At 33.2% G+C, this 25,546-nt stretch overlaps 1 protein-coding gene across 2 annotated transcripts; it reads right to left on the bottom strand.

The window, feature by feature from the left end:
* Window positions 1-6,631: 6,631 nt before the first annotated feature.
* On the bottom strand, window positions 6,632-10,250 carry LOC139431963 (uncharacterized). Of its 2 annotated transcripts, XM_071200281.1 has the most exons (3): window positions 7,614-10,250; window positions 7,323-7,556; window positions 6,633-7,254 (listed from the first exon to the last, which is right to left on the bottom strand). In XM_071200281.1, the coding sequence occupies exon 1, from the start codon at window positions 10,248-10,250 to the stop codon at window positions 7,737-7,739; it is 2,514 nt and encodes an 837-aa protein (XP_071056382.1). In that variant the 3' UTR covers window positions 6,633-7,254; window positions 7,323-7,556; window positions 7,614-7,736. The 2 variants fall into 2 exon arrangements, with proteins under 2 accessions (XP_071056381.1, XP_071056382.1); XM_071200280.1 differs by having other exon boundaries at window positions 6,632-7,254; window positions 7,323-10,250.
* Between the last annotated feature and the right edge of the window lie 15,296 nt (window positions 10,251-25,546).

Here is a 25,546-nt window from a genome sequence, read left to right as displayed (position 1 = left end):
GCACTGACGATTAAAAGCACACAACAAGTTGTTGGGTTTAGCCGACGATATTGAATGTGGACTATGTGCGGAGGAAGCAGAGACGGATGAGCATGTTTTATGCCATTGCCCTGCTGTTAATCGTATCAGATTCTCGATTTTTGGATCGCTGTTTATCTCCTCAAAGGATCTGAATGACCTTTCACCGAGCTAGGTATTAATGTTCGTTAAGATCATTGGACTGCACGGTGAAATTTGATAACGATATCTCTCGGGGTACAATAGATCCTTAGGGTCGCGGTGCAAGGTTGGTTGGTCCGCCTACCCGATATGTAGTCTATGTAATGTAATGTAATGCAATGTAAATCTTAATTTAAACCCGATTTGATGGATTTTCAACAATGGTGTTATTTAAAATGTTTAATATGCGAAAGAGTGCGTTGAATTTTCAACACGACTCGACATTATATCGACACTCGACAAAAAAGCAAATTTTAAGCCGGCTTCCTAAAAAGCGATATATATTACGCATTCACGTGAATTAATGACAGACGTGGCAGATATTAATTCACATGCTGTAACAGGACACTTGAGGAATGTACTAATGATAGGTAATTTTGGTAAGATTTCGGAATCTAATATAATAAGAAAACCTTGTAATAGTGTTTAGTTTTCGTCGAGATCTTTTATCGATTGAACTTCTTCCCTAAGAGAAATTGAAGCGTTTTCTTTCTATCGAAAACCCAACCAGCACCAACCAAAAAAAGATACGGTAGCTAAACCTACAGCCAACCGTATAACTCGTGATCGGTTTATTGAAAACCGCAACTTTGTTGCGTAAAAGCGGCATCTATAAAACAGGTAAATTGTGGAAAAACGTTGGTCGCACATTAATACAGCAGACAAATAGACAAATCACAATCGTTTGTTACAGACGTTTTTTTAAAAAACAAAAGACGAACTAATTACTTAAAACGCATAATTAATTTTTAACATTCCATGGTACTGTTAATAACCATCAGTGTTCATGTCTTCATTAGAATCCGCTTTTAATTAAATTTTTTATCTGCTTGGAGTGGCTATCATCCGAAACCGATTTTTTTTTACTTTTACTGGCCACTTAACTGATGCATCTATGTATAATATTAAACCGATATCATTGAAAATAGAACATGGATTGGACGAAACCCTCCTCTCCCCGCATAGTTCCTTCTGTTCCTTTTTTAATTTATAATTCGCTTAAATCCTGGTGACCTGGCTCGGATACCTATGGAAAGAGGTCTAAAAGATTCCGTAATTTTTCCGTCTTTGTCAATTTGATAATAGAATAACGCATAAAACAGAGCGTAAAACAAGAGTTCGTGGAACTGCTTATGTCGGCATTTTCAGAATAATACTTTCACAGACTTAATTAGTTGAATTGTTTTAAAATGTAACAGGTAAAACAAAATTTGTATAAAAACTGCTTGGCAATAAATTCTGAATTCATTCCATCGTTTTACATTAAGGCAAAGTGTTTAATCTAAGTCATTAAATCATGGATACTCTAGTGTGATAGAAAAAGTCGAAATAATTTTTATTTATGGAGAATGTGGTAGAAAAGTTGCTGATAGTATAGCTTTGTATCGAGAACGTTTTCCTGATCGAAATACACCTTTGAGAAGTACCTTTTACAGAGTTGTGAATGATTTCACTAACACTGGAAATGTGGAATCAAGAAAAAAAACTCGGCGAGCAACTGTAACTACGGAAGAAAAGGAAATTGCGATATTACCTAGCGTTGAGGTAAATCCTCAAGCACTCGACGACTTGCAATTGACGCCGGAATATCGAAGACCAGCATTTTAAGAATATTAAAGCGCAACAAGTATCACCCATACCACATTTCATTGCATCAACAGCAATGGAGGTGATTTTGAAAATCGATTAATATTTTGTCAATGGGCACAAGAACGAATGCGGTTGGACTTCAATTTCTTTGGTAACGTGCTATTCTCGGATGAGTCTACTTTTACAAACAAAGGACAAGTCAATAGACATAACATGCACTATTAGCGTTGAAAATCCGAGATGGTTGCGAGAAGTAGAACATCAACGACCTTGATCGGTTAATGTTTGGTGTGGCATAATTTGGTGATAAATTGATCGGTCCATACTTTATTGATGGTATGCTGAATGGGGAGAAGTACCGAAATTTTTTAGATGACGTCTTACCAACGTTACTTGTAGATTTGAGCAGGGCAGAAAGACAAAATATGTGGCTATAAAATGATGGGTGTCCAGCACATTTTTTACATATTGCATGTGAAGCTTTAGATCGGGACTATGCTGGGCGATGGATTGGAAGGGGAGGTCCAATTTCCGGGCCTGCCAGATGACCTGATTTAACATCTCTTGATTTTTTTTTGTGGGTGTCCTTAAGGATAATGTTTATCGCGAAGTACCGACTACGCCAGAAAACATGAAAAAGCGGATAAGAAATGCATGCAGAAATAGTAGTCAAGAAAACCTTTTAAGATGTAAAGAAAGTTTTAATAGAAGGGTTAATAACTGTATTGAAGTGGATGTGGAAATATTTGAACATTTATTATAAATTTTATACTTGTTGTTGACTAATAGTACAGTTTAATCATTTTATTATAAATAAACAATATTTAAAACCATTTAAATGAATAAATTATTTAGATTTTGTCTATAAAATATGTTTCGCCGTCGTACTGGCAAAACCACACTGTAATTTTTTTTTTTTAATTATTTTACTTTTATCGATAGATTCAGATTTTGCAATCAAAAACATAGGGTGCCATTTAAAAAATTGGCCGTGACCTTCATATGACCTTGAAAATAAGGTCAAGGTCAAAAAATGTTATCGTCATATGGTTTCCCCCTTCGCACAGAACAACTTTGATTTGGTTCATTTTACATAAAAATGAAATTGATTGAAAAATCAATCAAATTTTTGAGATAACCGCTTGCCTCACGTTAAATTGACTACCCTGTATTATATGTGCCAACGGAATCAACGGAATGGCAAGTGATGCGTACGTTAGCGCTTGTCATCTGACCAGGAACAAAAAAATATGTATTTAATCAATATAGACAAGATATATACAAGTGAGGTTAGGTTACAAGAATAGACTCACACCTTACAACCGTCCGGTTACGACTAACTGTTGACGTCGCTTGCTCGTGTCCCCACCATTTCAATCGTTCTCGAATGTTCTTTTGACGGTTTCTAAAACTCGGCTTCTCCTGACGGTTTTTCTCTCCTGAGAAAACTTTTTAAACTAAAACAAATATTATAATTTTCGTACACTCACGCACAAACTTTAGTTTAGGACACGTGCACACACCTATTCACAAACGTAGTCCCTCAAGGCTGCAGGAGTTTTCCGTTGCCTTCTCGCTCTTCCTTTTCCTTGTGCACGGTCCTCTTCTTTCTCCTTCTCCTCTTCGGACTCTTCATCTTGTCCTCGGTCGTCTTCTTTCTTCTTCTCCTCTTCGGACTCTTTATCTTTCTCACTTACGCCGTCACTATCAGTATCACTTTCCTCGTGATTTCTGTAGATTTTCAATTGACTTACATGGGCCGTTGCTGTCCACAATCTTCCTCCTATCTCCGGTAACTTAGTAACCCTATACGTGTCGTTAGGTAGGACTTCAATTATTGTTAAGGGTCCTCTGTACTTAGATTGTAGCTTAGTGGACTCTCCAGTTGGTTTTGGACAGGATTTCATTACTACAATGTCACCAACGGTATAATCTACTGCCCGGCAGCGCTTTCTGTCATACTGCCTCTTGTATGATTCCTGTGCCCTCTCAATGTTTCTTTGAACCATTTCCTGAACGTCACTAATAGCATTGTCTGTCTCATTAATCTCTCAATTCTCGTTCCAATCTGGCATCAATAAAATGTGGAATATACCCAAATACGGTCTCGTACGGAGCATACTTCGTGGACTTGTTTACCGCACTATTCATGTTTCTCTCGACTAGTGACAGAGTGAGGTCCCAAGCATCTTCACTTGCTGCCGTACTGATCACTAACTGATCAGAATTTACCAACGTTTCCATCACTATCTCAGCTTGTCCATTTGCTTGTGGATGTCGAGGTGAAATGTAATTTATGTCAGTACCATGTTTCGTACAGAATTCCTTGAACACCTCAGCCGTAAAGCATGTTCAACGATCCACCACGTACATTAAAGATATTCCAAAATCATTAATAAACTTTTTAACGCATTTTATAGTCGTTTGAGCTCTAGTGTCTCGCGCCGAATACACCTTAACGAATTTCGTAAAGGAATCGATTGTGACAGTGATCCCAATGAATCCTTGCAAATGGTCGTTTGGTTACAGGTAACGGATGAAGAAACCCTGGTTGTCGTCCTCTGGGTTGCTTGTTCATCAAACAAACAAAACAACTCGCAATGTATCTTCTAACATACCTCTTCATTCGCGGAAACCAATAATTTCTCTTGATCCTGGCTACTGTCCGATCAACTCCAAAATGACCGCCGTTATCATGAAATCTTACTACCATTGACTTCCAAAGAATCCCCCTACTCTACTCACCCTTCTTGGACTCTTGAAAAGATAAATTTGTGAGCTGTTGTGGGCTCAAGTGTTAACTTTGTCCTCAAGTAGTGTTTTGCCTGTGCTGATTTTTAATAATTATTAATATTTGTTTTAATTAGTTGGTAGTATTTTTTTAATAATAAGTAATTTCTTATATTGGTTTTTACTTTAGTTGAGTAGTTTTAAACTTTTGGTATCTACTACCAACATTATTATTACATTATTTGTACATTTTTTGTATTTTTTATTTGTATTATAGATATTTAATTAATAGATTTAGTTCATTTAATCAATTAGTTGTTTAGTTTTTTTAGGTAGTAATAGTTGTAGAATTATGACCTCCAAGGGAACCTATTGTATTGTCCCGATGTGCAGTAGTCCATCAACAATAAAAAAGATAAGAATGTTTAGAGTATGTTGCCGCTGTATCACAAAAATATATACTATGCCTATACTCAACTTATCCCACCCAATTTTCCTAACTTTAATTTTGAAAAGTGAATTTTATCGCGGTACCTCGACCAGCTCAATGGAGAAGGGGTGATTTATTTATACAGCGCCACGCCATTGAATAAACCACGATAACACAATAATGGCGAAAAGAAGATATTAAAAATTCAAAATTTTCAGGTATACAGGATGAGACAAACACAACAGTAAATAATTGAAATTCAAGAATAGCAAACAAAATAATACGAAATATATTGGAGGAAAAAAAAATATATATATATATATATAAAAGTTTGTAATACACAAACCAAAATAATAAATGAAAATTAAAATTAAATATAAAAAAAAATGATGATTGAAATTGGAAAATGTGAATATGAAAATTAAATTATTCCAAATCAGAAAGTCAAAGCAAAAAAAAATATATAAATTTCCGTATTCGTCTGATAAAATTAAATTTAATTTAGAACGAATTTTTATGAATCGAAAAGAAAAAAAAATTCCAATTAAAATTTTACAAAAGAATATCAAGAGATTAATGAATTTAATAATAATAAAAAAAAATGAAACAAAGATAATTTAAATTAAATTTCCAAAATAGTAAATTGTTTCTTGAATGTTTTATAACAAAACTTAACGTCTGACCTTTTCCTTGAATAAGATTACCATAAAGAATCTCCAGATGACCATCCAGGAAGAACTTAAGGTAGGATATTTCTGATAACGCCTTCTTCCTTCAGGATACTTATTTTGGGGATTTTTAGGTGACTGAATGACCTCGTGATTTTATTCCCCACGAGGTGGATGAAGAAAATTTTCTTAAAATGCTCCCTCCAAAAGCCTAACCAATTAAAATTAATTAAGAAAAAAAATCCAATAGTTTTAAGATAGTTTTAAGTTTTTTTTTTTTATTTTTTATAATTTTTTTTTTTTTTTTTTTTTTCAATAGCATGAAAGATTTTGAATGAAATCTAAAGTATGAATGAATGAATGACTGAAAATTAGGATAAGAAAATTAATTTTAACGTACCTCGTGGATGTTCTGAGGCTATCAAACAATTTTTTCTTTGCAGTACAACTAAATCCAGAATAAACTTCTGTTACCAAAATCACAAACGATCAATTATGATTTAATACTATAACATGCGTGATTCTCCCAAAAATTATGGATTAATAATCTCGACTAAACTTCTCAAAACTCAAATTTTCAAAATGTCGACGACTAATTTTTTTCACGATGTTACACGTTATACCGCTGAATGACGAAAGTAGTGTAAGAATGCCGGTTCTAGAGCGGAAGTTAATCCTGCCAATCCTGCGGTGACGTCACGCCTCAATGTATTAGGTATAGGGGGGGATACCAACCAAAGTTTGGGGGAAAAAAAATTAGGTTGGTATTAAAAGTAACTAGAGATCTAGGGATTTTTAGAAAATTAAATAGAAAAATTTAAATATAATGGCGCCCCCTATGATTGAGTGGTGTAAGTACTAGATTTAGGAATTTTTTATAAAATTAAACAGAAAAATTTAAATATAATGACGCTAGCTATGATTGAGAATTGAACTGTAAATTAGCGTAACTTGAGCTGAAAAATTAAATGGTGGTGGTGGTGGGAATATAGGATTAAAAATAAAAAAAAATCATTACATTTCAAATTAACAATAAATTATATTAGCATAATATATAAAAAACCAATATATAATATAATCTGTGATTAACTTGAAATGACTACATTTAAGAAATAGATGCCGATGGAATTTCATCATTTGAACCAATATTCTTCTTCTTCTTCTTTATAAATTCAATCTTTTGCACAGTACATGTCTTGTTAAGTTCAAGTTCTCCAAGATATACCAAACACATTTCACGTAGTTCAACAATTTCAGCATCGGAAATCACTTCAGAAATACGTTTAGGTAGAAACACAATAAATCCAGCTTCCAGTTCAACAATTACCGTAGGCCAAGCTCGGCTTGGAATACGTTTAGCTGCTACAATTGGATACGGTGTATGTAAATGTAAATCACTCACTTTTTTCTTAGGTAAAAATTCACACTGTCCTAAACGATTTAGATGTTCCATGTTTTCAATAAGCGGTGTATAAACTTCAAGTGAACAGTTTGGAGTGTAAGTTCGGAATGAATAAATTTCGCACCAGGCGGTAGAGATAATGTAACCGCAAAAAAAAAAAATAATGTGGTTAGACGCAATAACATCTCTCTAGATAAACAAATTTCCAATAACAACTGTTGATAAAATTAAAAAAAATAAAATTATCAAAAGGAAAATTCGAGAAACAATAGAAATTACTCACAGTATAAAAAATAAATCGATCCTAAGTGTTCCCAACACATCCCAATGGTTGGTAAACCATGTTCTCCACGATCTCAATATGATTTCGATGGGCAACATCCCGTAAAGCTCAAATACATGAATTCTTTTTCTAGTTTTAAATTCACAAAGAATTGGTTGAAGATTTTAAAATTGCAAACGTATCGTCCTTTAAAATCTCATTTTCATAACGTTTAGGTATATAGACTTTAAAATCCTGCAATTGAATTAAAACAATAAAAAAAATCTCGATGGTGTAAATTAACATACTTACCAATGAGATTTGAACCATAGCTAAAGTGTGATGTAAACAGAAAATAAAGCGAATAAACAATTAAACCATCGAGAACTTTTCAATAAATTACAATAACTACGAATAAATTAACTTAAAATTAAACTATGTACTATCGTCATTAATACTATAATGACCCCAAGCGAATGTATTAATTCCATTATTACAAATATATCGCTTGGAGTCATTTGGTGATAGAACCAATTTATTTTGTAATGCTGTAAATATGTTATGATTGAAACTTCTAAATAACGTTTGTTTTTTAAATAAAACCGATTTTGAATTTAAACAATCTAAATAATTTTGAAAAGATATGTTATGTTTAACAATAGCTTTCTTAACACCTTTAGATTTCTTTGTAACCCGACCATCAGCGACCCTATTCGCATACACTTTAGATCTCAAACCGATAAATTCAACCATTATGTTTCCGCAATTCTCGTCTTTCATTTTACCCAAAACAGCTTTATTATGTAACGGTATGTCAAACTGATTATCAGGACTGTAGTTCGATGTGTCAAATTTATCTAAATTCAATTTCACGTCTCTATAAACATCATCGGAATCAATTAGTACGGTGAAGCTATCGGTATCCATGTAATATAAGCGAATAGATTCACCGTACTTTGGTTTTAAGAAATCATAATAAAAATTATACATTAACAATTTAGACAATTCTAAAACCGTAAAACCAACATATAGAGGTTTATCGTAAACGACATGGAGACGATCCATTTGAATTGCCGAAAACGTTTCTGTGAATATGCTTATGCTTTTAAAATTTAATTTCGCAATTAAACTCCGAGCTCCTAAACGAGGACGACCGGAGATTTCGCTAGTATGAACATCATCCCAACTGGTCACTAATCTTACATCGACTCGCTTATCTACATTTTTCATGGTTTTACCAAAAACCGCATTATTCATTAACTTGAAAAAATCTTTTTCAAAAGAATTATTAGCGGATTGGCGTAATGCTGTATTCTTATCGATGTAAGATTTCAACCAGGTAGACTGTCTGAACGATAAAACTCTATTAATTTTAGAAACTTTAAGACCGTTAGCAACGGCCTGCTTTAAATTTCTATAATGCACAACATAATTTGTTTTATTAAATAAATTTGGAATCAATCTTTTATCGCTTTCACATCTACCGTTAGGTGGTAAAATGTTTTCACATAAAAAAGGTAAATCATTATGCGTATCATGCAAATACTCGGGGTATTCGATATCTACATCTAAAATGTAACCGTAATCTGAAGTATCTGATATATTATTAAAATTAAAATTTAGAATTTGGGTATCATTTAACCACTTGAAACTGGAAACCGGTAAATATTGCGACATCGCCCATCCATACAAATTATTCGCGTCCCAATACATTAAATGCGATGATGGGAAATTGGGGTTATAATTATCCATATATTTATTATTAGCTTTAGCGTACCGTAGGGAGCATTGAGAAATACCTCCACGGATACCTTTCTTAATAAAATGAACTTGATCTATATCCGTCAATAATTCTAATTTAATTTTGGTGAATTTTAACATGGCATCCCAAGATAGCCCCGGTGCCGTATAATAATGCGCGGGATCTAAATCGTAAGTTTTAAAACAAACTTGCCTGAATTTTTCAAATACATCAGTCAATAAAAGAACATCTGTCTTTAAATACAAGTCGGAATATTGTTTCAAATTTTGACAATTAAATTCTTTCCACACACATTGAGCGTGCGAATATTGCTCATCGCTTATGTCTTCTAAATTTAATTTGTTGTAAAACATGCTTTTAGATGGTAGTGATGTATCATTTAGTTTGTCGAAAGAGGCTATATAATTGTATGGAAATACACCCTTTTTCGTTAACAATTTAAAATGTTCCGGGTGTGGAAAGAATTTACGTATATTGATAAAGTCATTTATTTCGAGGTTACCGGCTAAAGAGTCTAATGAAGATGCCATAAATCTAAACGAATCAACAAATCTTAATTTTAAAAAAATATTTTCAACAGTTTTATCTTCATTGATTAATTTATCGACAAACACTCTTTTACTGAAACTGATATATTTTTCTTTATTGTTCGGCAATACATCAAGTCCATATTCATCAGCATCAGCCATTTCTTTAATAAATAAATGGCAATCATAACCGCTAAAATTATGAAAGAATATTGGAATAGAATTTGGAAGTTTGAAATTTAGATTACAATTTGCATGGGCGGGTCCCCGGTATTTACCACCAATATGACAATGATCGCGTACCTTAACCTGGTCAGATGTGAAAGGATTTTGACAAATATAACAATTTTCAGCTGAATCGAAATTGCGTTGCTCATCGGTTGTTAAAGGTATCATTGGTTTTACGGTTTTCAAGTATTTATTATAGATAAATTTAACATCATCGATTAATTTTGTGATAAAAACGTGAGATGCATCAAGTCCTGTATACGTTTCAAATTTATTAAAACTACTATCAATCGTGGAAACGATATAATAAGCGAAACTATAGGGTTGATGCATCTCAACTTTTTCGGTAAAAGATTTAGATGAATTGGGCTCACAAAAATCGATTGGTTGTAGAATCGATTCGAAGTCTGCATATATAACGAACGGGGCCATCTGTGTGAATTTATAGTTATTAAATGATAAAATATTTTCGGGAGTGTGTAAGCCAAAATAATTAGGTTTTGATTTTAAATTTATCGTGGGAACAATTGTTTTTATATGATTACAATCGTGATTTTGACGTGTAATTAATTTTTCAGCAGATGGAAATCGGGTTAAACATCCATCGCAAAAGTGTATAGAATGCTCATGGTGTGAAAACTAACGTGATATAAGCCTGGATAGGTTCTTAATTAATACAAAATGACCTTTCCCGCCGGTTTTATATAAATAGAGTAAATTTATATGAATTTCACGTCTTTGTTTGGTAAAATAAATTGGTCCTTCCACCGTATACTTATTCGAATTCCTAACTAACTCATATACATTAATGCTTAAATTATTCAACTTTTCCACTTTAACAATGTCTTTAAAAGTAATGGGGAATCTAATACCTTGTAAATTAAGGGTTTCACTATAGTGAGGGTAGCTTGAAGTCCGATCTTGACTATGATTTGCGGGATAAAGAGCTGCCATCAAACACCACGCTAGACATGCATCGTCTTCATAATTCTTAATATTGATGCATGCCTTTTTCTTTTCGATATCATGAGGTAAACGAATATATGATGACCCGGGTATGGGCTCAAATTTATTGATGTTCAGGGGCAGGTGAGATATAGAGTGGAAAGCCCACCCTGACCCACGCTCCTGAAACTCTTCGCTTTGATTTAGAACATCCCGAGTCATCTCATCATAAACCTCATTCAACACAGTGGCGGCAGTGATAACTCTAAATTTTGTATTAAAATTTTTCTCCGACATAATAATTTCCTCATTCCCGTCATCATCATCAAATCCGGACTTAATATAATTTGCTAATAACTCAATCTGAGCTTTTACCGAACCATTCCTATTGAGATGTTGTTCAATCAGTCGATTAACTGTGTCACAACATTTCAATAGATATGACGGTATATCATCATCAGGTTGAGCTCCATCAATTCTATAGCAAACTACCCTATTTTTATAGCAAGACTTAAATTTTCTAACAATATCATCGATTATTTCAACATGCTCAGTTCTAAGATGACATTCAAGCGAGATAAATGATGGTAGTAAATCGCCACAAACTTGACATACCCTTCCATCGTTTTCGATTATGGACTCTAGACGTGCTGAATATCGATGACGTTTATTACCTAGTGGTGGTGGTGGTGGTGGTGGGGATGTTAATGGTGTTGGTACTACCATCTCCAAATTTGATTGATGTTTAGTAGATGTACCGGGAACTTCCATCTCTAGATTTGATCGATGTTCGATGGTTGATGGTAATGGTGGTGGTGGTGGTGGTGCTTGACGTTTCATAGATAACCCATGAGATCGTTTCAGATGTACGTTCAAGTTATCTCGTCTTGAAAATTTTCCTCCACACACGGTACAATCGAAATTAGTTTGACCATGTTTACCTCGCATATGCCTGTCAAGATTATGTTTCGCCGTAAAAGACACTTGACAGAACTCACAAATAAACATGTTTAGAGTTTTTTCTTTTCACTTTCGGAAATAAAAAATAACACGGTGTCTACGCGATCACGAACAAATGCTATTAACTTTTCGGTAACCAGAGCATCCTTTATATATCTATTGTCTTTAAATAATAAAACAAGTTGTAGATAATTGCGGTGAAAAACAGATAGTAGTTTCAAACATAAACAAGAAACCACAAACGGATGACAGTTGGACAAGATAATTAATTCTACTTCAAAAAACAAAAAACCACAAATGTATAAACAAGTGGAAAAATTTTTATTTACATAGAACCCAAATAAGTTTGTCGTTACATAGATTAAATCACATTTGATACATAACATATTTAATTTTCCGCTGGAATTGTGATATTTGATGAAATTATTGTAGACGATATACAGTGCTAGCGTAAAGTAACCCCCCCCCCTGTTTAACTTCTGAACAGATTGAGATATCAATATGAACAAAAAAACGTCAGTTTCTATATTTTATCAGCACAAATATTTTCTTATGGAAAATTTTGCCATCACTTTTAGTTTTTCCGGAAAATAGATCAACTTTGTTTTTTTAAATGGAACACCCAGTATATTATGGTATCTTCCGAAAGATGAAAACAATACGAATCTAACGGTACCTCACAACCAAATATCGGTTTATTAGTTTTTCGCATAAAAATTAAACAAAATGCGGAATTTTGCCGGAAAAACCAACGTACCTTCGTCGACTACCTGTCGAAATGCAATCGGCCAGGTAAATGGTGGACGGTCGGTATACGCTCGAGCTAAGACGGATTTAAAATTGCAAGTTCAATTACTTATTTTTTTTAGAAATGAAATAAAAGTTGTTTGGAAGTATATTAAATTTATGAATTAATCATATTTTATCAAAAAATATTTATAAAGAAAAAAAGTCAATATAAGAAATGAAATTTTCTTATTAAAGATTTTGCTAGTATAGGTAACGTAGTGTTGTTATTGAATAATAAAAGATTTTTTTATTTATTAAGAATCAAATATTAAGTAAATTGTTCGATATGATTACCTTGAATTTCTAGGCAGTGGTACCATCTTTGTAGTGTTTCCTCTCTCACACGGCTTAACATGTGATCAATATTTTGGCAGACGTCAATAATTTTTTGTTTTAAATCCTCAATACTACCCAACGGAATTTCATATACCTTGAATTTTAAATAACCCCATAAAAAGAAATCTAAATGTGTCAGATCTGGTGATCTTGTTGTCCATTAAAATTTTTATCAAGATAATTTCGTACCATTGGCGCATAATGTGGATTAAAATGGATGATATTTATTCTTCTTTAAGTATTTCCACGTCTTCCAACAACGACGCGGAAATATTTAACACATCACACGTTGATGCGATAGCAGCAGACGACATCATGGGCACATTAAATACTTCTGTTAATATCTGACGACCAGTTCTTTTGCGGTCTTCGACGCTTCCAGTTTCCAAAAACTTATTCACAAGCTCTCTTAAATATTTTCGACTAATTGGATGTTCAGGAAATCGTTCCTTAAATTGTCGCCCTGTTTCATGTAGATTTCTGTCAGCACGAGCGAATATTAAAATTGCTTCGATATTGTGCTCTAAACTCCTTCTAGCCATTTTGATCTCGCCTTTCTTTGGTTATACTTGGTCGGGTAGAATTCAAAGATAGAAATGAAGGAAAATATTTGCATGCTGCCTTAAATACAAAATTTCAAAGTACCTACAAACTTTAAAATTGTTGTTATGACAATTTTTTCTTAGAAGTTTTAAAAAGAACTTTCTTTTTATCCTTTTCTTGTATTGATTGTTTCATAAAAACATTCTAAAAGAATTGCCGATTTTAACCCTGCTTAATCCGAGCGTAGACCGACCTTTAACTGACCGTCCACCATTTATCTGGCCCATTGTATCTCGACAGGTAGTCAACGAAGATACGTTGGTTTTTCCGGCGAAATTCCGCATTTTGTTTAATTTTTATGTAAAAAACTAATAAAACGATATTTGATTGTGAGGTATCGTTGAATTCGTATTGTTTTATTCTTTCGAAAGATACCATAATATACTGGGTATTCCATTTAAAAAAACAAAGCTGTTCCATTTTCCGGAAAAACTAAAAGTGATACCAAAATTTTCCATAAGAAAATATTTGTGCTGATAAAATATAGAAACTGACGTTTTTTTGTTCATATTGATATCTCAATCTGTTCAGAAGTTAAACAGGGGGGGGGTTACTTTACGCTAGCACTGTATATTTGAGTTGATCAATTAAAGACTTATAGGGACAAGATATACCCAATAAAGATAGATTCTTTTCCGAACTACTCACAACCTCTTTTAAATATTCATTGTAACGGATAATTATATCCGCAACAAAGAAATTTAATAAACCATCAGACGTTTTATATACACCACTGAAGTTGTTTGGAATTCCCGGAAAGAATTCATCTGCAGACATTATAATCTTTTTCTTCTGTAAAAGTACTCATCTACGTGGATGATGTAATGTTTATCGAAAAAGATGTATGTCAAACCGTAATTACTGGTAACCACACCTCTAATTTTACTTACATCAATTAAACCTAATTCCGTTTCAGAAAATCTATATTTATACCTTACAGTTAAACTCTTAATTTCAATTATATATATTTCATTTTTGATAATAAATGTGAATAGGCCATTGGAATCTACTGACACTACATAGTCATAGTCGCTATTGTCTAAAACCCCTCTCAAGGGGTGTATCCAATCTAAAATGTTTACAGCTTCGGATTGAATCGGTTTTTTAGTCTTTAGATCAATTAACCAAACCCACTGCTTAAAGAAAACGTAGACTATTTTATCGTAAATTAAAAATGCTGTGAACTTTTCATCCACATCACATATATGGGAGACGTTTACAGTTGAGACTGATGTTGACCTTATTGTTGTTGTTGTTGATGGTGATGGCCTTACTGTTGTTGTTCTTGTTGTTGTTGTTCTTTTTGTAGTCGAAGTTTGAGTTCTATTTGTAGTGGGAATTGAGGTTGTTGTAGAGATACTAGGTTTATCAAGTGATAAACAAGTGAAGGTTTCAACTCCACCATAATATGCATACATTACGGAATCATTTCGATTATTATGATCTAATCCTAAAGAGTGACCAATTTCATGTATAATAACAGGTAATAAATTGACTTCATTTTCGTTATTATTAGTGAAATTCTAATTCTCGTCTATGTCTATATGAATTTCAACTTTAACTTTATGTATACTCGGATACTCTGCGTGAGCTAGCACACCTCCTTTACAATCAAATTTAGCGGGGCAATTTATCCTAGGATTTTGGATAAGTGTATGATTCACACTTCGGAACCCGATTAAAATGTTAATATCTCGATAAGTTTTTTGAAATTGTAAATTTATATGCTCAGACCAAACGTTAAACCCCTTTCTAAATAGCTCTACGGACTGTAGATGATATGGTTGGAACAAACCCCATTGAATTTTAGTAAAGTTCCACTTACGCGTTATATGTTTATAGTTTAAATTTGTATAAACATCCAAATTACCACATCGGGGTTTTAACAGTAGCTTTAATGTATCATTATCAGCTTAGGGTACATCTTAACTTGTTGTATGTTAAGGACTGAATGAATGAAAGTTCAATAGTTTACAAAATATATATATTTATTTTTTATAGTACAATACATTTTCATTGGTTTACAGCATAAATTTCGATTGGTTTACATAATTTTTTAATATTAATGCGTTGTTTTGCGAACATACGGCTGGGAACCCGTTATGACACCAACACACATCTAACGAAACATTTAATTTAATCTCTTCGGCTACATTACATTTTTCTAGCGATAGGTCGATAATCTTTAAATTCCTACAACATCGATTTGGATGGCATGGACGATTTTTCAAAAAATGTGCCTTCTGGTTCCCCTTCACATAGATAAGATCATAGTTTGAAATGGTATCATCGAGCAGCTTCAAACCCATACCTTGCCTGATCCAGCCATCGTTAAAACCCAATCGATGATGATGCCGTTCTAAATATCTACAAGACTTCTGGTCCTTTTCGTTCAGCGCTCGGAATGGTTTGCTTGACTGAAGATGTAGATGTAACGTGTGGGATGTGTCTAAATCTATGAGAGTGACTTCTCTGGCTTCAAATTCTGAATCGACTTGAACACCTTGAATATCTACAACTGCCGTACGTCTGAATGTCATGATGGTAACTAATGTGTGTGCATAGCATGGACGTCATATATATAGTCAATGGTAGTTGTTTTTTTCCACGGATAACCACATTTTATCATTGTGGACATCCTGTTTGTCTATAACGTCCTGCACCTGCATCTGCACAGTTGTTTTTCTCTGTGGCTGACCACATTTTTTTATCAATGTGGATATCCTGTTAGTTTATGATTACCAACACCTCACCACTCAATGGTTTATATGTATACATGCAGTCTCGAATTTGTTTTTTCTAAAGGGGTTGTTACTGCTATATATTGCTCTTGAAACAAATGTTCAGATGTATGGTTCCTTGTTTTAATGGGGTTTGTTCCAACCATATCCTCCACAGTCCGTAGAGTGTCCCCAGTAACTATAAGAATTCCATCCGCCAACGGAATAATTTGATCAGAAACCAGTCTGTTTTACCCATCCAACCGATTTTCAGTTTGAAAAAGTATCGGTGTTACAACCGATAAAAGCGGTTGGTCAGATAAAACAGATCGGTTAAAACCGGCCTGTTAATATTTATCTGTTAAAACAGTTTATATAACAACCTGTGACAATCCTTAACGTCCTCCAGTAACTATAAGAATTCCATCTGTCAACGGTATAATTTGATCAGAAACCAATCTGTTTTACCCATCCAACCGCTTTTCAGTTTGAAAAAGTATCGGTGTTACAACCGATAAAAGCGGTTGGTCAGATAAAACAGATCGGTTAAAACCGGCCTGTTAAAATTTATCTGTTAAAACAGTTTATATAACAACCTGTGACAATCCTTAACGTCCCCCAGTAACTATAAGAATTCCATCCGTCAACGGTATAATTTGATCAGAAACCAATCTGTTTTACCCATCCAACCGCTTTTCAGTTTGAAAAAGTATCGGTGTTACAACCGATAAAAGCGGTTGGTCAGATAAAACAGATCGGTTAAAACCGGCCTGTTAAAATTTATCTGTACCAATCTGTTTTACCCATCCAACCGCTTTTCAGTTCGAAAAAGTATCGGTGCCGATAAAAGCGGTTGGTCAGATAAAACAGAAGGCTCTATAAATACTTTAGTCTTTACGGGAATCATAAATGGTTACATCTTTTGAATGACGTAGCTAAAATTTATAACGCTTCAAAGCATAGGACTACAAAGCTAGCTCCTAGCTCCTAATTTAATAAATTCTAAATCTATTGAAAATCAGCTTCTCAGTACAGTCTACAATTTCGTAAAAATTACTGGTAAATGAAAGTCTAAAGTTGGTGATACGGTACGAATCAGTAGACATAAACATGTTTTCGATAAAGGATACCTACCAAATTGGACTACTGAATTGTTTAAAATTGCTAAAGTTCAAATAACAAACCTGTAACATATTTGTTGGAGGATATGAATGGTCAACCCATTTCAGGAGCATTTTATGAATTTGAGCTCAGTTTATCTAAACAACCTGACGTTTATCTCGTTGAAAAAGTGATAAGAAGGAGGAAAGGGGATAGATTGTACGTGAAATGGTTAGGTTTTGATTCGTCTCAGAACAGTTGGATTTCTAATGAAAATTTATTGTAAAGATTAAATATACATTTTATTGGTTTAAATAAATTTTTTCATTTAATACATTGTTTTTTATTTAAAATATAGTTGTTTTTTCACGCGCATTTCCGCTTGTGGTTAACAAACTTTCCATAGCAACTGTTGGTAAAAGATAAAAAGATAAAAAATAAAGATTATCGAAAGGAAAGTTCGAGAAACAATAGAAATACTCACATTATAAAAAAAATTAAACTTCATTTAAATTTACAAAATTTAAAATATCCATTAGATAGGTAGAACCTTTAAAGATCAATCCGATAGATTGAAGATGTTAAAATTGTAAACGTATCATCCTTTAATATCTCATCTTCATAACATTTAGGTATATAGACTTTAAAATCCTCCAATTCAATTAAAACTTTGGGATATGTACTACTCGAATTAACATGTCTCTCAATTCCTATTATACGATATACTCTATTACACTCCAAACGGGAGACTCTTACCAAGGTTTTACTGGATCTTGCATATATATTGTTAAGTAAATCAAGTTTACTATTCAATGACGCACCAATTTGATTAAAATTTTCCATTTTTAACCGATATAGAACCGATGAAATCAATCTGTGGGACACAACTGATTAAAATGTTATTCTAAGTAAATAGATAATAAAATAAAAAAATAACACGTGCATAATAAAGTAAAACCACAAAAACCGCAATTATCACAACTGAGAAATACATCTGCAAAAAAATACAGTGGCGAACAAACGAAATACCACGAAAAACAAATTACCACAAAAAAACAGATAAATTTCTTCGGATGACAACATCGGGAAATAGGACAAATAGAAAATTAATATAAAATGTGGTGAAAAAGACATTATAGAATTACTTCAATCTAAACCAGAACATAAACATCAAATTATAAAAAGATGAGTTATAAACAGCCATCAAGCCTGTTTGATTCAGCAGCCGAGGTTGTGAATTTAAGACTAAAAAAAGAATTCATGTATTTGAGCTTTACGGGATGTTGCCCATCGCAATCATATTGAGATTGTGGAGAACATGGTTTACCAACCATTGGGATGTGTTGGGAACACTTAGGATCGATTTATTTTTTATACTGTGAGTAATTTCTATTGTTTCTCGAATTTTCCTTTTGATAATTTTATTTTTTTTAATTTTATCAACAGTTGTTATTGGAAATTTGTTTATCTAGAGAGATGTTATTGCGTCTAACCACATTATTTTTTTTTGCGGTTACATTATCTCTACCGCCTAGTGCGAAATTTATTCATTCCGAACTTACACTCCAAGCTGTTCACTTGAAGTTTATACACCGCTTATTGAAAAGATGGAACATCTAAATCGTTTAGGACAGTGTGAATTTTTACCTAAGAAAAAAGTGAGTGATTTACATTTACATATACCGTATCCAATTGTAGCAGCTAAACGTATTCCAAGCCGAGCTTGGCCTATGGTAATTGTTGAACTGGAAGCTGGATTTATTGTGTTTCTACCTAAACGTATTGCTGAAGTGATTTCCGATGCTGAAATTGTTGAACTACGTGAAATGTGTTTGGTATATCTTGGAGAACTTGAACTTAACAAGACATGTACTGTGCAAAAAATTGAATTTATAAAGAAGAAGAAGAAGAATATTGGTTCAAATGATGAAATTCCATCGGCATCTATTTCTTAAATGTAGTCATTTCAAGTTAATCACAGATTATATTATATATTGGTTTTTTTATATATTATGCTAATATAATTTATTGTTAATTTGAAATGTAATGATTTTTTTTTATTTTTAATCCTATATTCCCACCACCACCACCATTTAATTTTTCAGCTCAAGTTACGCTAATTTACAGTTCAATTCTCAATCATAGCTAGCGTCATTATATTTAAATTTTTCTGTTTAATTTTATAAAAAATTCCTAAATCTAGTACTTACACCACTCAATCATAGGTGGCGCCATTGTATTTAAATTTTTCTATTTAATTTTCTAAAAATCCCTAGATCTCTAGTTACTTTTAATACCAACCTAATTTTTTTTCCCCCAAACTTTGGTTGGTATCCCCCCCTATACCTAATACATTGAGGCGTGACGTCACCGCAGGATTGGCAGGATTAACTTCCGCTCTAGAACCGGCATTCTTACACTACTGACGAAAGAGAGTTAAATTTTGTCGTGTTTTCGTTTTATAACTTTAAAAAACTCATATTACCAAAAAAAGTGGTACATTATATTTTTCCCTAAAATCTCCTTCCATTTTTGTTCTTTATTCTGATATTACTTAAAAAAAAGTTTTAACTAAGTTAACCGAATTCCTATTTTATTCCCAATTGATCCTCAAAAAAAAAAATTCTTTAAAATTTGAACAATTAAATTCCTAAATTAATCAACCCCATCTACCTTTTAAAATCTTAAAAATGTTTAGAAAATAAGAAGGAAAGGTGGTAAAGGAAAGTTCTTCCTAGATGGCTCTGTAAAAAAAACAAAACAAATCCCGAAACAAAAGTTTGCCATTCTTGAACGTCAACCAAACAAAACGTAACAAGTACCAAAAGATGGTGACAGGTATGTACTTTATGAAAGCAAAAGTTTATAAAGAAGTTTAAAAAAAATGGATTAATTTTAGAGCAATGAAATGGTTAATTGGATGTAACCGGCTGGACCTGAAAAACAAAACCCCATTACAATTGTACACCAATTACAGGGTGTGTAGTCTGCATTTTAAGATGTCCATGTTTACTTCTCCTGAACTAAGTAGATACTAAGTACTAAGTATTACCTACTGCCGTTCCGACCGAATTTAGTTTTACATGTACATTACCTGTAGATGAAAAATTACTTACCAATTTTTAGATATAGTTATTACTCCAGGTAATAAGGAAACTATTGCTCCCCCTGCTGAGGAAACTATTGCTCCCGCCGTTGAGGAAGCTACTGCTTCAGTTATTGAGAAAGATGTAGTACCTGGTAAGATGGAAAATAATTTACAATTTAAATAATTTTCGATAATGATTTCAGTGAAATAAGAATTTTTATTTGTTATAGATTGTTCTTCAACGTCAATAACATCTTTAACTTCCTGTGAAGTAACAACAACACATACTGGTAAAGTATCAAATCCATCATAGTTTCTCTATAAAACCCTGTATGTACTTTGAAATACTTACTTATCATGTTTAAATTTCTATACTTATAATACACATTTTAAATATTTAAGCATATTTTAACTTTTAAGTATGCCTGGCTTTCGGATTCAAACCCTATGCTAATTGTATGTCGAAGTAAAAGAAACAAATTTTTTGTTTTGTTTTTGTTTTAGTCATAAAAAACTATTAAAATTTCGACATCGATCTTTCAAACTGTATAATATAATTTAATTATGGCACATTACTTTTTAAACACTCTTTTACTTTCCAAAGTAACAACTCTTATCTTTTTTAAACAGCTACACAGACGTACAAATTCTTGTCCTGCAATACGCCACGGAAGCAGAGGTTACGGGCTGCGTTGAGTGATGCCCGCAAAGACAAGTTAAAGGCCAAGAGACTAGTTGACCAATAAGGGCCAACAAGGGGAAAATTAAGTATTGACGAATTCGAGCGAAATTGCGATACTTTATTACCTGCGAACCTCGCCTCGTTTATCAAAGTGCAATTACGTATATGCACATCGAAGGGTAAAGGACGGCGATATCCCGCTGCCTACAAAGAATTTGCACTGCAGTTATATTTTTTGGGACCACAGTGCTATCGTTTTTTAATGACATTGTTTTTATGCCGTATGACTGAAAAAATAAAATCTTTATTGGGATTGAAAAATGAGGACATGTGGACAGGGCTGGAATTGAAGATACGTACAATGAGCGATGAAAATAAAACAGCTATTATTTGCATTGACGAGATGTCAATAAAAAGAAATTTGTAGTACTACATCGCCAGAGATGAAATTATAGGTTTTATAGACGATGGAGAGAATAAAAATTACATTCCAGCTAATAATGTCAGTGTAATAATGGTAACAGGTCTGCACAGCAGCTGGAAATTACCTGTAGGGTACTTCTTGGTAACGCAATTTAATGCTGTTCCATTGAAAACCGCATTGGTAGAATGCATTAAAAAACTTAAAACTGTCAACATTAATGTGAAAGCTATTGTAACTGATGTGGACGTTAATTTTGTTCAATTAAAAAATTTATTAGGGGTATCGCCAGAAAACCCACTTTTTGATGTGGATGGAGAAATTGTAATATATATATATATATTTAACACCCCACATTTATTGAAGGCCACAAGAAATAAGTTGTTGAAAAGTCACTTTAATTTTCATAATAAGAAAACATCGTGGACATACATAGAAGAATTTTATAAAAAAGATTGCGAACAGAGAAACCGACTGGCGCCCAAATTAACTAACGCGCATATAAATCCTTCCAATTATGAAAAAATTAAGGTCAAATATGCTGCACAAATAATTAGCGACACCGTGGCTAGTGGCTTGGAAACGTACATGGTTCTAGGTATTATTTCAGCAGAAGCAATCGGAACCATTGAAGTAATAGATAAATTCAACAAATTATTCGATGTGTTAAATTCAAGAAACTTTAACGAAGACGACCTAAAGTATTTAAATATAATGATTTTGTTGCCAGTATTAGGATAACGTCTAAAGATGATAAAGTAATCAACAATTCAATGAAATTTTTAACATCGTGGTTGAAATGTATCATAAATGGCGTGAAGAAATTATGGGATTTATTTAAGTTTTTTTTTTTTTTTTAACAAAAATTTTTTTGGGCGTATTCGACAGCAAGGGGGCAATAATATTAATCCAACCGCCATCCAATTTGAACGAGGTTTCAAGAAGATTTTTTGCCAATCTTATTTTCACAAGGGAAGCGAAAATTGCGCTGATGATTTCAGTAAATTTTTGCTGAAGCTTACTGATATACAGACGGGAGATAAGGTGACTCAGATTGATGAAGTGCCGCGCGAAGAGAGGGATCCCTTCTTTAATATTGATACAGACTATCGTAATCAGGATTTACCAGCACAAAAATGCGTTTACGTATGTATGTGGTTACCTTATAAAAAAGGCCTTTGGAAAACATAATTGCGATTCATGCAAAGTATCGCTCTTGAGTGAAGAAGTTTTAGAAAGTGCAAAACTTTTTATGTATTTTAAGGCCAAAAACACAGATCATACATACGGAATGTTACAAAACCCTAGTACTGTACTTTTACAATATACAGGGTCATCCACGACGACCGTCCATTAGAACTATACGGTGTTCTGCCCAATATAAAAATTTGAAAATTTAGTTTTAAGTATTATCAATTGCGTTCTCTTCGACTAAAATATTTTCAGATTTCTAGCACTTCCGGTTATACCAGAAGTCGCCACCTACTTTATTTTTTAAATGGAACACCTTGTATATTTTTAGCTATTTGGATTTGTCTGTCTTCAAGGTTTATGAATAAATTTACTTTTTGCAATTTGATTCGGCCGTTCTCGAATTATTCGAATTTTTCTAGAAAAATCTACTCCAGCAGACATTTGTTCAAAAAATCAGAGAACACTCGATTTTTGGCATATCAATTTAGGATTCAGAACATGCTTAAGCAACATGATGGAGTCTGTTTTGGTGCCAAGTACGGCTGTATAGAACGTTTGGTCACTTTTCTATGGCACGTTAACTTTCCGAAACTTGGAAGTACCATAACATCATTTTTTTAAATGGCACCCCCCATATTTTATTACTTTGTCGTCTTCGGTGTCTCATTTTACATCTTTTATATCCCATATGTCCTATACCTAACATTTATAGTTTGGGAGATAATTGGGGTTTATTAAAAAATGCACACATATCATACAAATATCTTTATTTACTGTAACAACAAATTTACAATAAAATGTCCACAAACAAGAAAAACAAAAAAATGTATTATCAATGTTAATTCTTATCAATTTCATTCACTGCCTCCCTAATAAATTCCTGAAAAGTGTAAAATGCACTTTCAATTAAGTGTTTTTTTATAATTATATTGAATTTACTTCTTGACATTGCCGCAATGGAGGGTGGAACTATATTGAAAAATTTTGGATCCCAATAGTCCATCGATTGTTGTGTTCTTGAGAGTCGGTGATATGGTGTAGCAAGTTGATAGCAAGATCTAGTTGCATAACTATGTGATTCGCCGAGTGTTTGGAAAGTATTCCTATTATCGTACACGTACATTAACATCGTATGTATGTATATACTTGGTAGGGTAAGTACTTCTTCTCTAATGAAATACTCCTTACAGCTATCACGCCGTCGCAGATTACAGAGAGCCCTAATTGCTGACTTTTGTATTTTAAATATTCTATGGAACTCAGTTGACTATCCCTAGAATAGAATTCCGTATGATGCCACGGACTAGAAGAGGTTGAAATACGACATTTTGGCGGCTTGGTGTGTAGCTATGCTTTTCAAACGTCTTATGGTGAAAACCGCTGTTGATAACTTCTTTGATAGGGCCTCAATATGATGGTGCCAATCCAGCCGTCCATCGAGATGTAACCCGAGGAACCTCGCCTTACCGACACGATTTTCTGCTTTTGTGCTGAATATTATGCTTTCTGTTTTATTGTGATTTAGTTGCAGATTATTACTTTCAAACCATAACTGCGCTTCGTACATTGCATTGATAGACTTCTGTTTTAGTTCACGCTTGTCTTTACTTTTTACAATGATTGATGTATCGTCCGCATATAAGCCAATTTCTTCATTGACCGTGGCAGGCAAATCATCCTTGGGGCACACCTTGTTTCATGTTTAATAACTTGGAATTTTTATCTTTCCATTGAACGTATTGTTGGCGTTCGGAGAGGTATGAGTTTAGGAGTTCTAGTTGTACTCCTCTTATGCCATAATATTCCAGCTTGTCTAAAAGTATGTTGTGGCTTACAGTATCAAACGCCTTGGTAAGATTTAATAAGTTGATTTCCACTAGTTCTTTGTTAACAAGTGCTTCTGTAATCAAATTTATGACATTCATCATCGCTGTTGTTACCGTTTTTTTCCATCTGTATCCATGTTGGCAAGTTGTTAATAGGTTAAATTTTTCTAGGTAGTCAATCAAACAGTTTGCTATAATTTGCTCAAATATTTTTGAGAAAGCTGGTAATATAGATATCGGTCTGAAATTGTCACATTGATTGCTATCACCTTTTTTGTGTACCGGTAGAATTTTTGCAATTTTTAGTTCATTTGGAAAACATCCTTCATTCACGCATTTGTTTAAAACCTTGGATAGAGGTGACGCTATCACATCGACAACTTGTTTTAGGAGGTTGGTACTAAAGTGGTAGGTGTCTTTAGTGTTTTTGTTTTTTAGGGATTGCACAATATCTATGATTTCAATTAGCGTTATTTCTTTAAAGTAGAATGATCTTTTATTATCCATTTTATGGTTTTGAAGTAAAGTACCGTATAGATGTGTATTATGGTGATCATTTTTTGCTTTGTTACTCAAATTTATAAAAAAAGTGTTCATCTCCTCTCCGCCTGCCAATTTCTTACCAACACGTTCACTATTGATGACATTCCAGATTGCTTTCGATTTATTTGATGAATTTGATATAAAGTTTTCTTTTTGTTTTTCTGTTGTCACAGTTTTTATGTAAGTATATTTTAATTTCCTATAGATATTGTATGCTTCTGGACTACCTCCTGCCTTTGCTACGATATACATGGCATCAAGAGTATTTTTCAATGCGTTTAACTCAGGTGTGTTTATTGTATATTTTTTATCTTTGCGTTGTAATATGTATTTTTCAGGGAAATACTCGTCAAATTTCGCCATGAGTAAGGTATAAAATATGGAAAAGAGACTTTGCGCGGTCTCTGTTATGCGATTGTCAACAAGTATACTCATTTCTCTTAATTTTTCTCTGAAACGATTAATATTTGAAGGAGCAAAGTTTCTTTGTTTTGTTTTGTTTTTTCCAGGGTGTTTTAGC

This window comes from Onthophagus taurus, chromosome 11 (assembly GCF_036711975.1).
Source record: "Onthophagus taurus isolate NC chromosome 11, IU_Otau_3.0, whole genome shotgun sequence".
In the NCBI taxonomy this organism is placed as follows: Eukaryota; Metazoa; Arthropoda; class Insecta; order Coleoptera; family Scarabaeidae; genus Onthophagus; species Onthophagus taurus.
The sequence above is the reverse complement of the archived record's forward strand: the minus strand, read 5'-3'. Positions and strand labels throughout refer to the sequence as shown.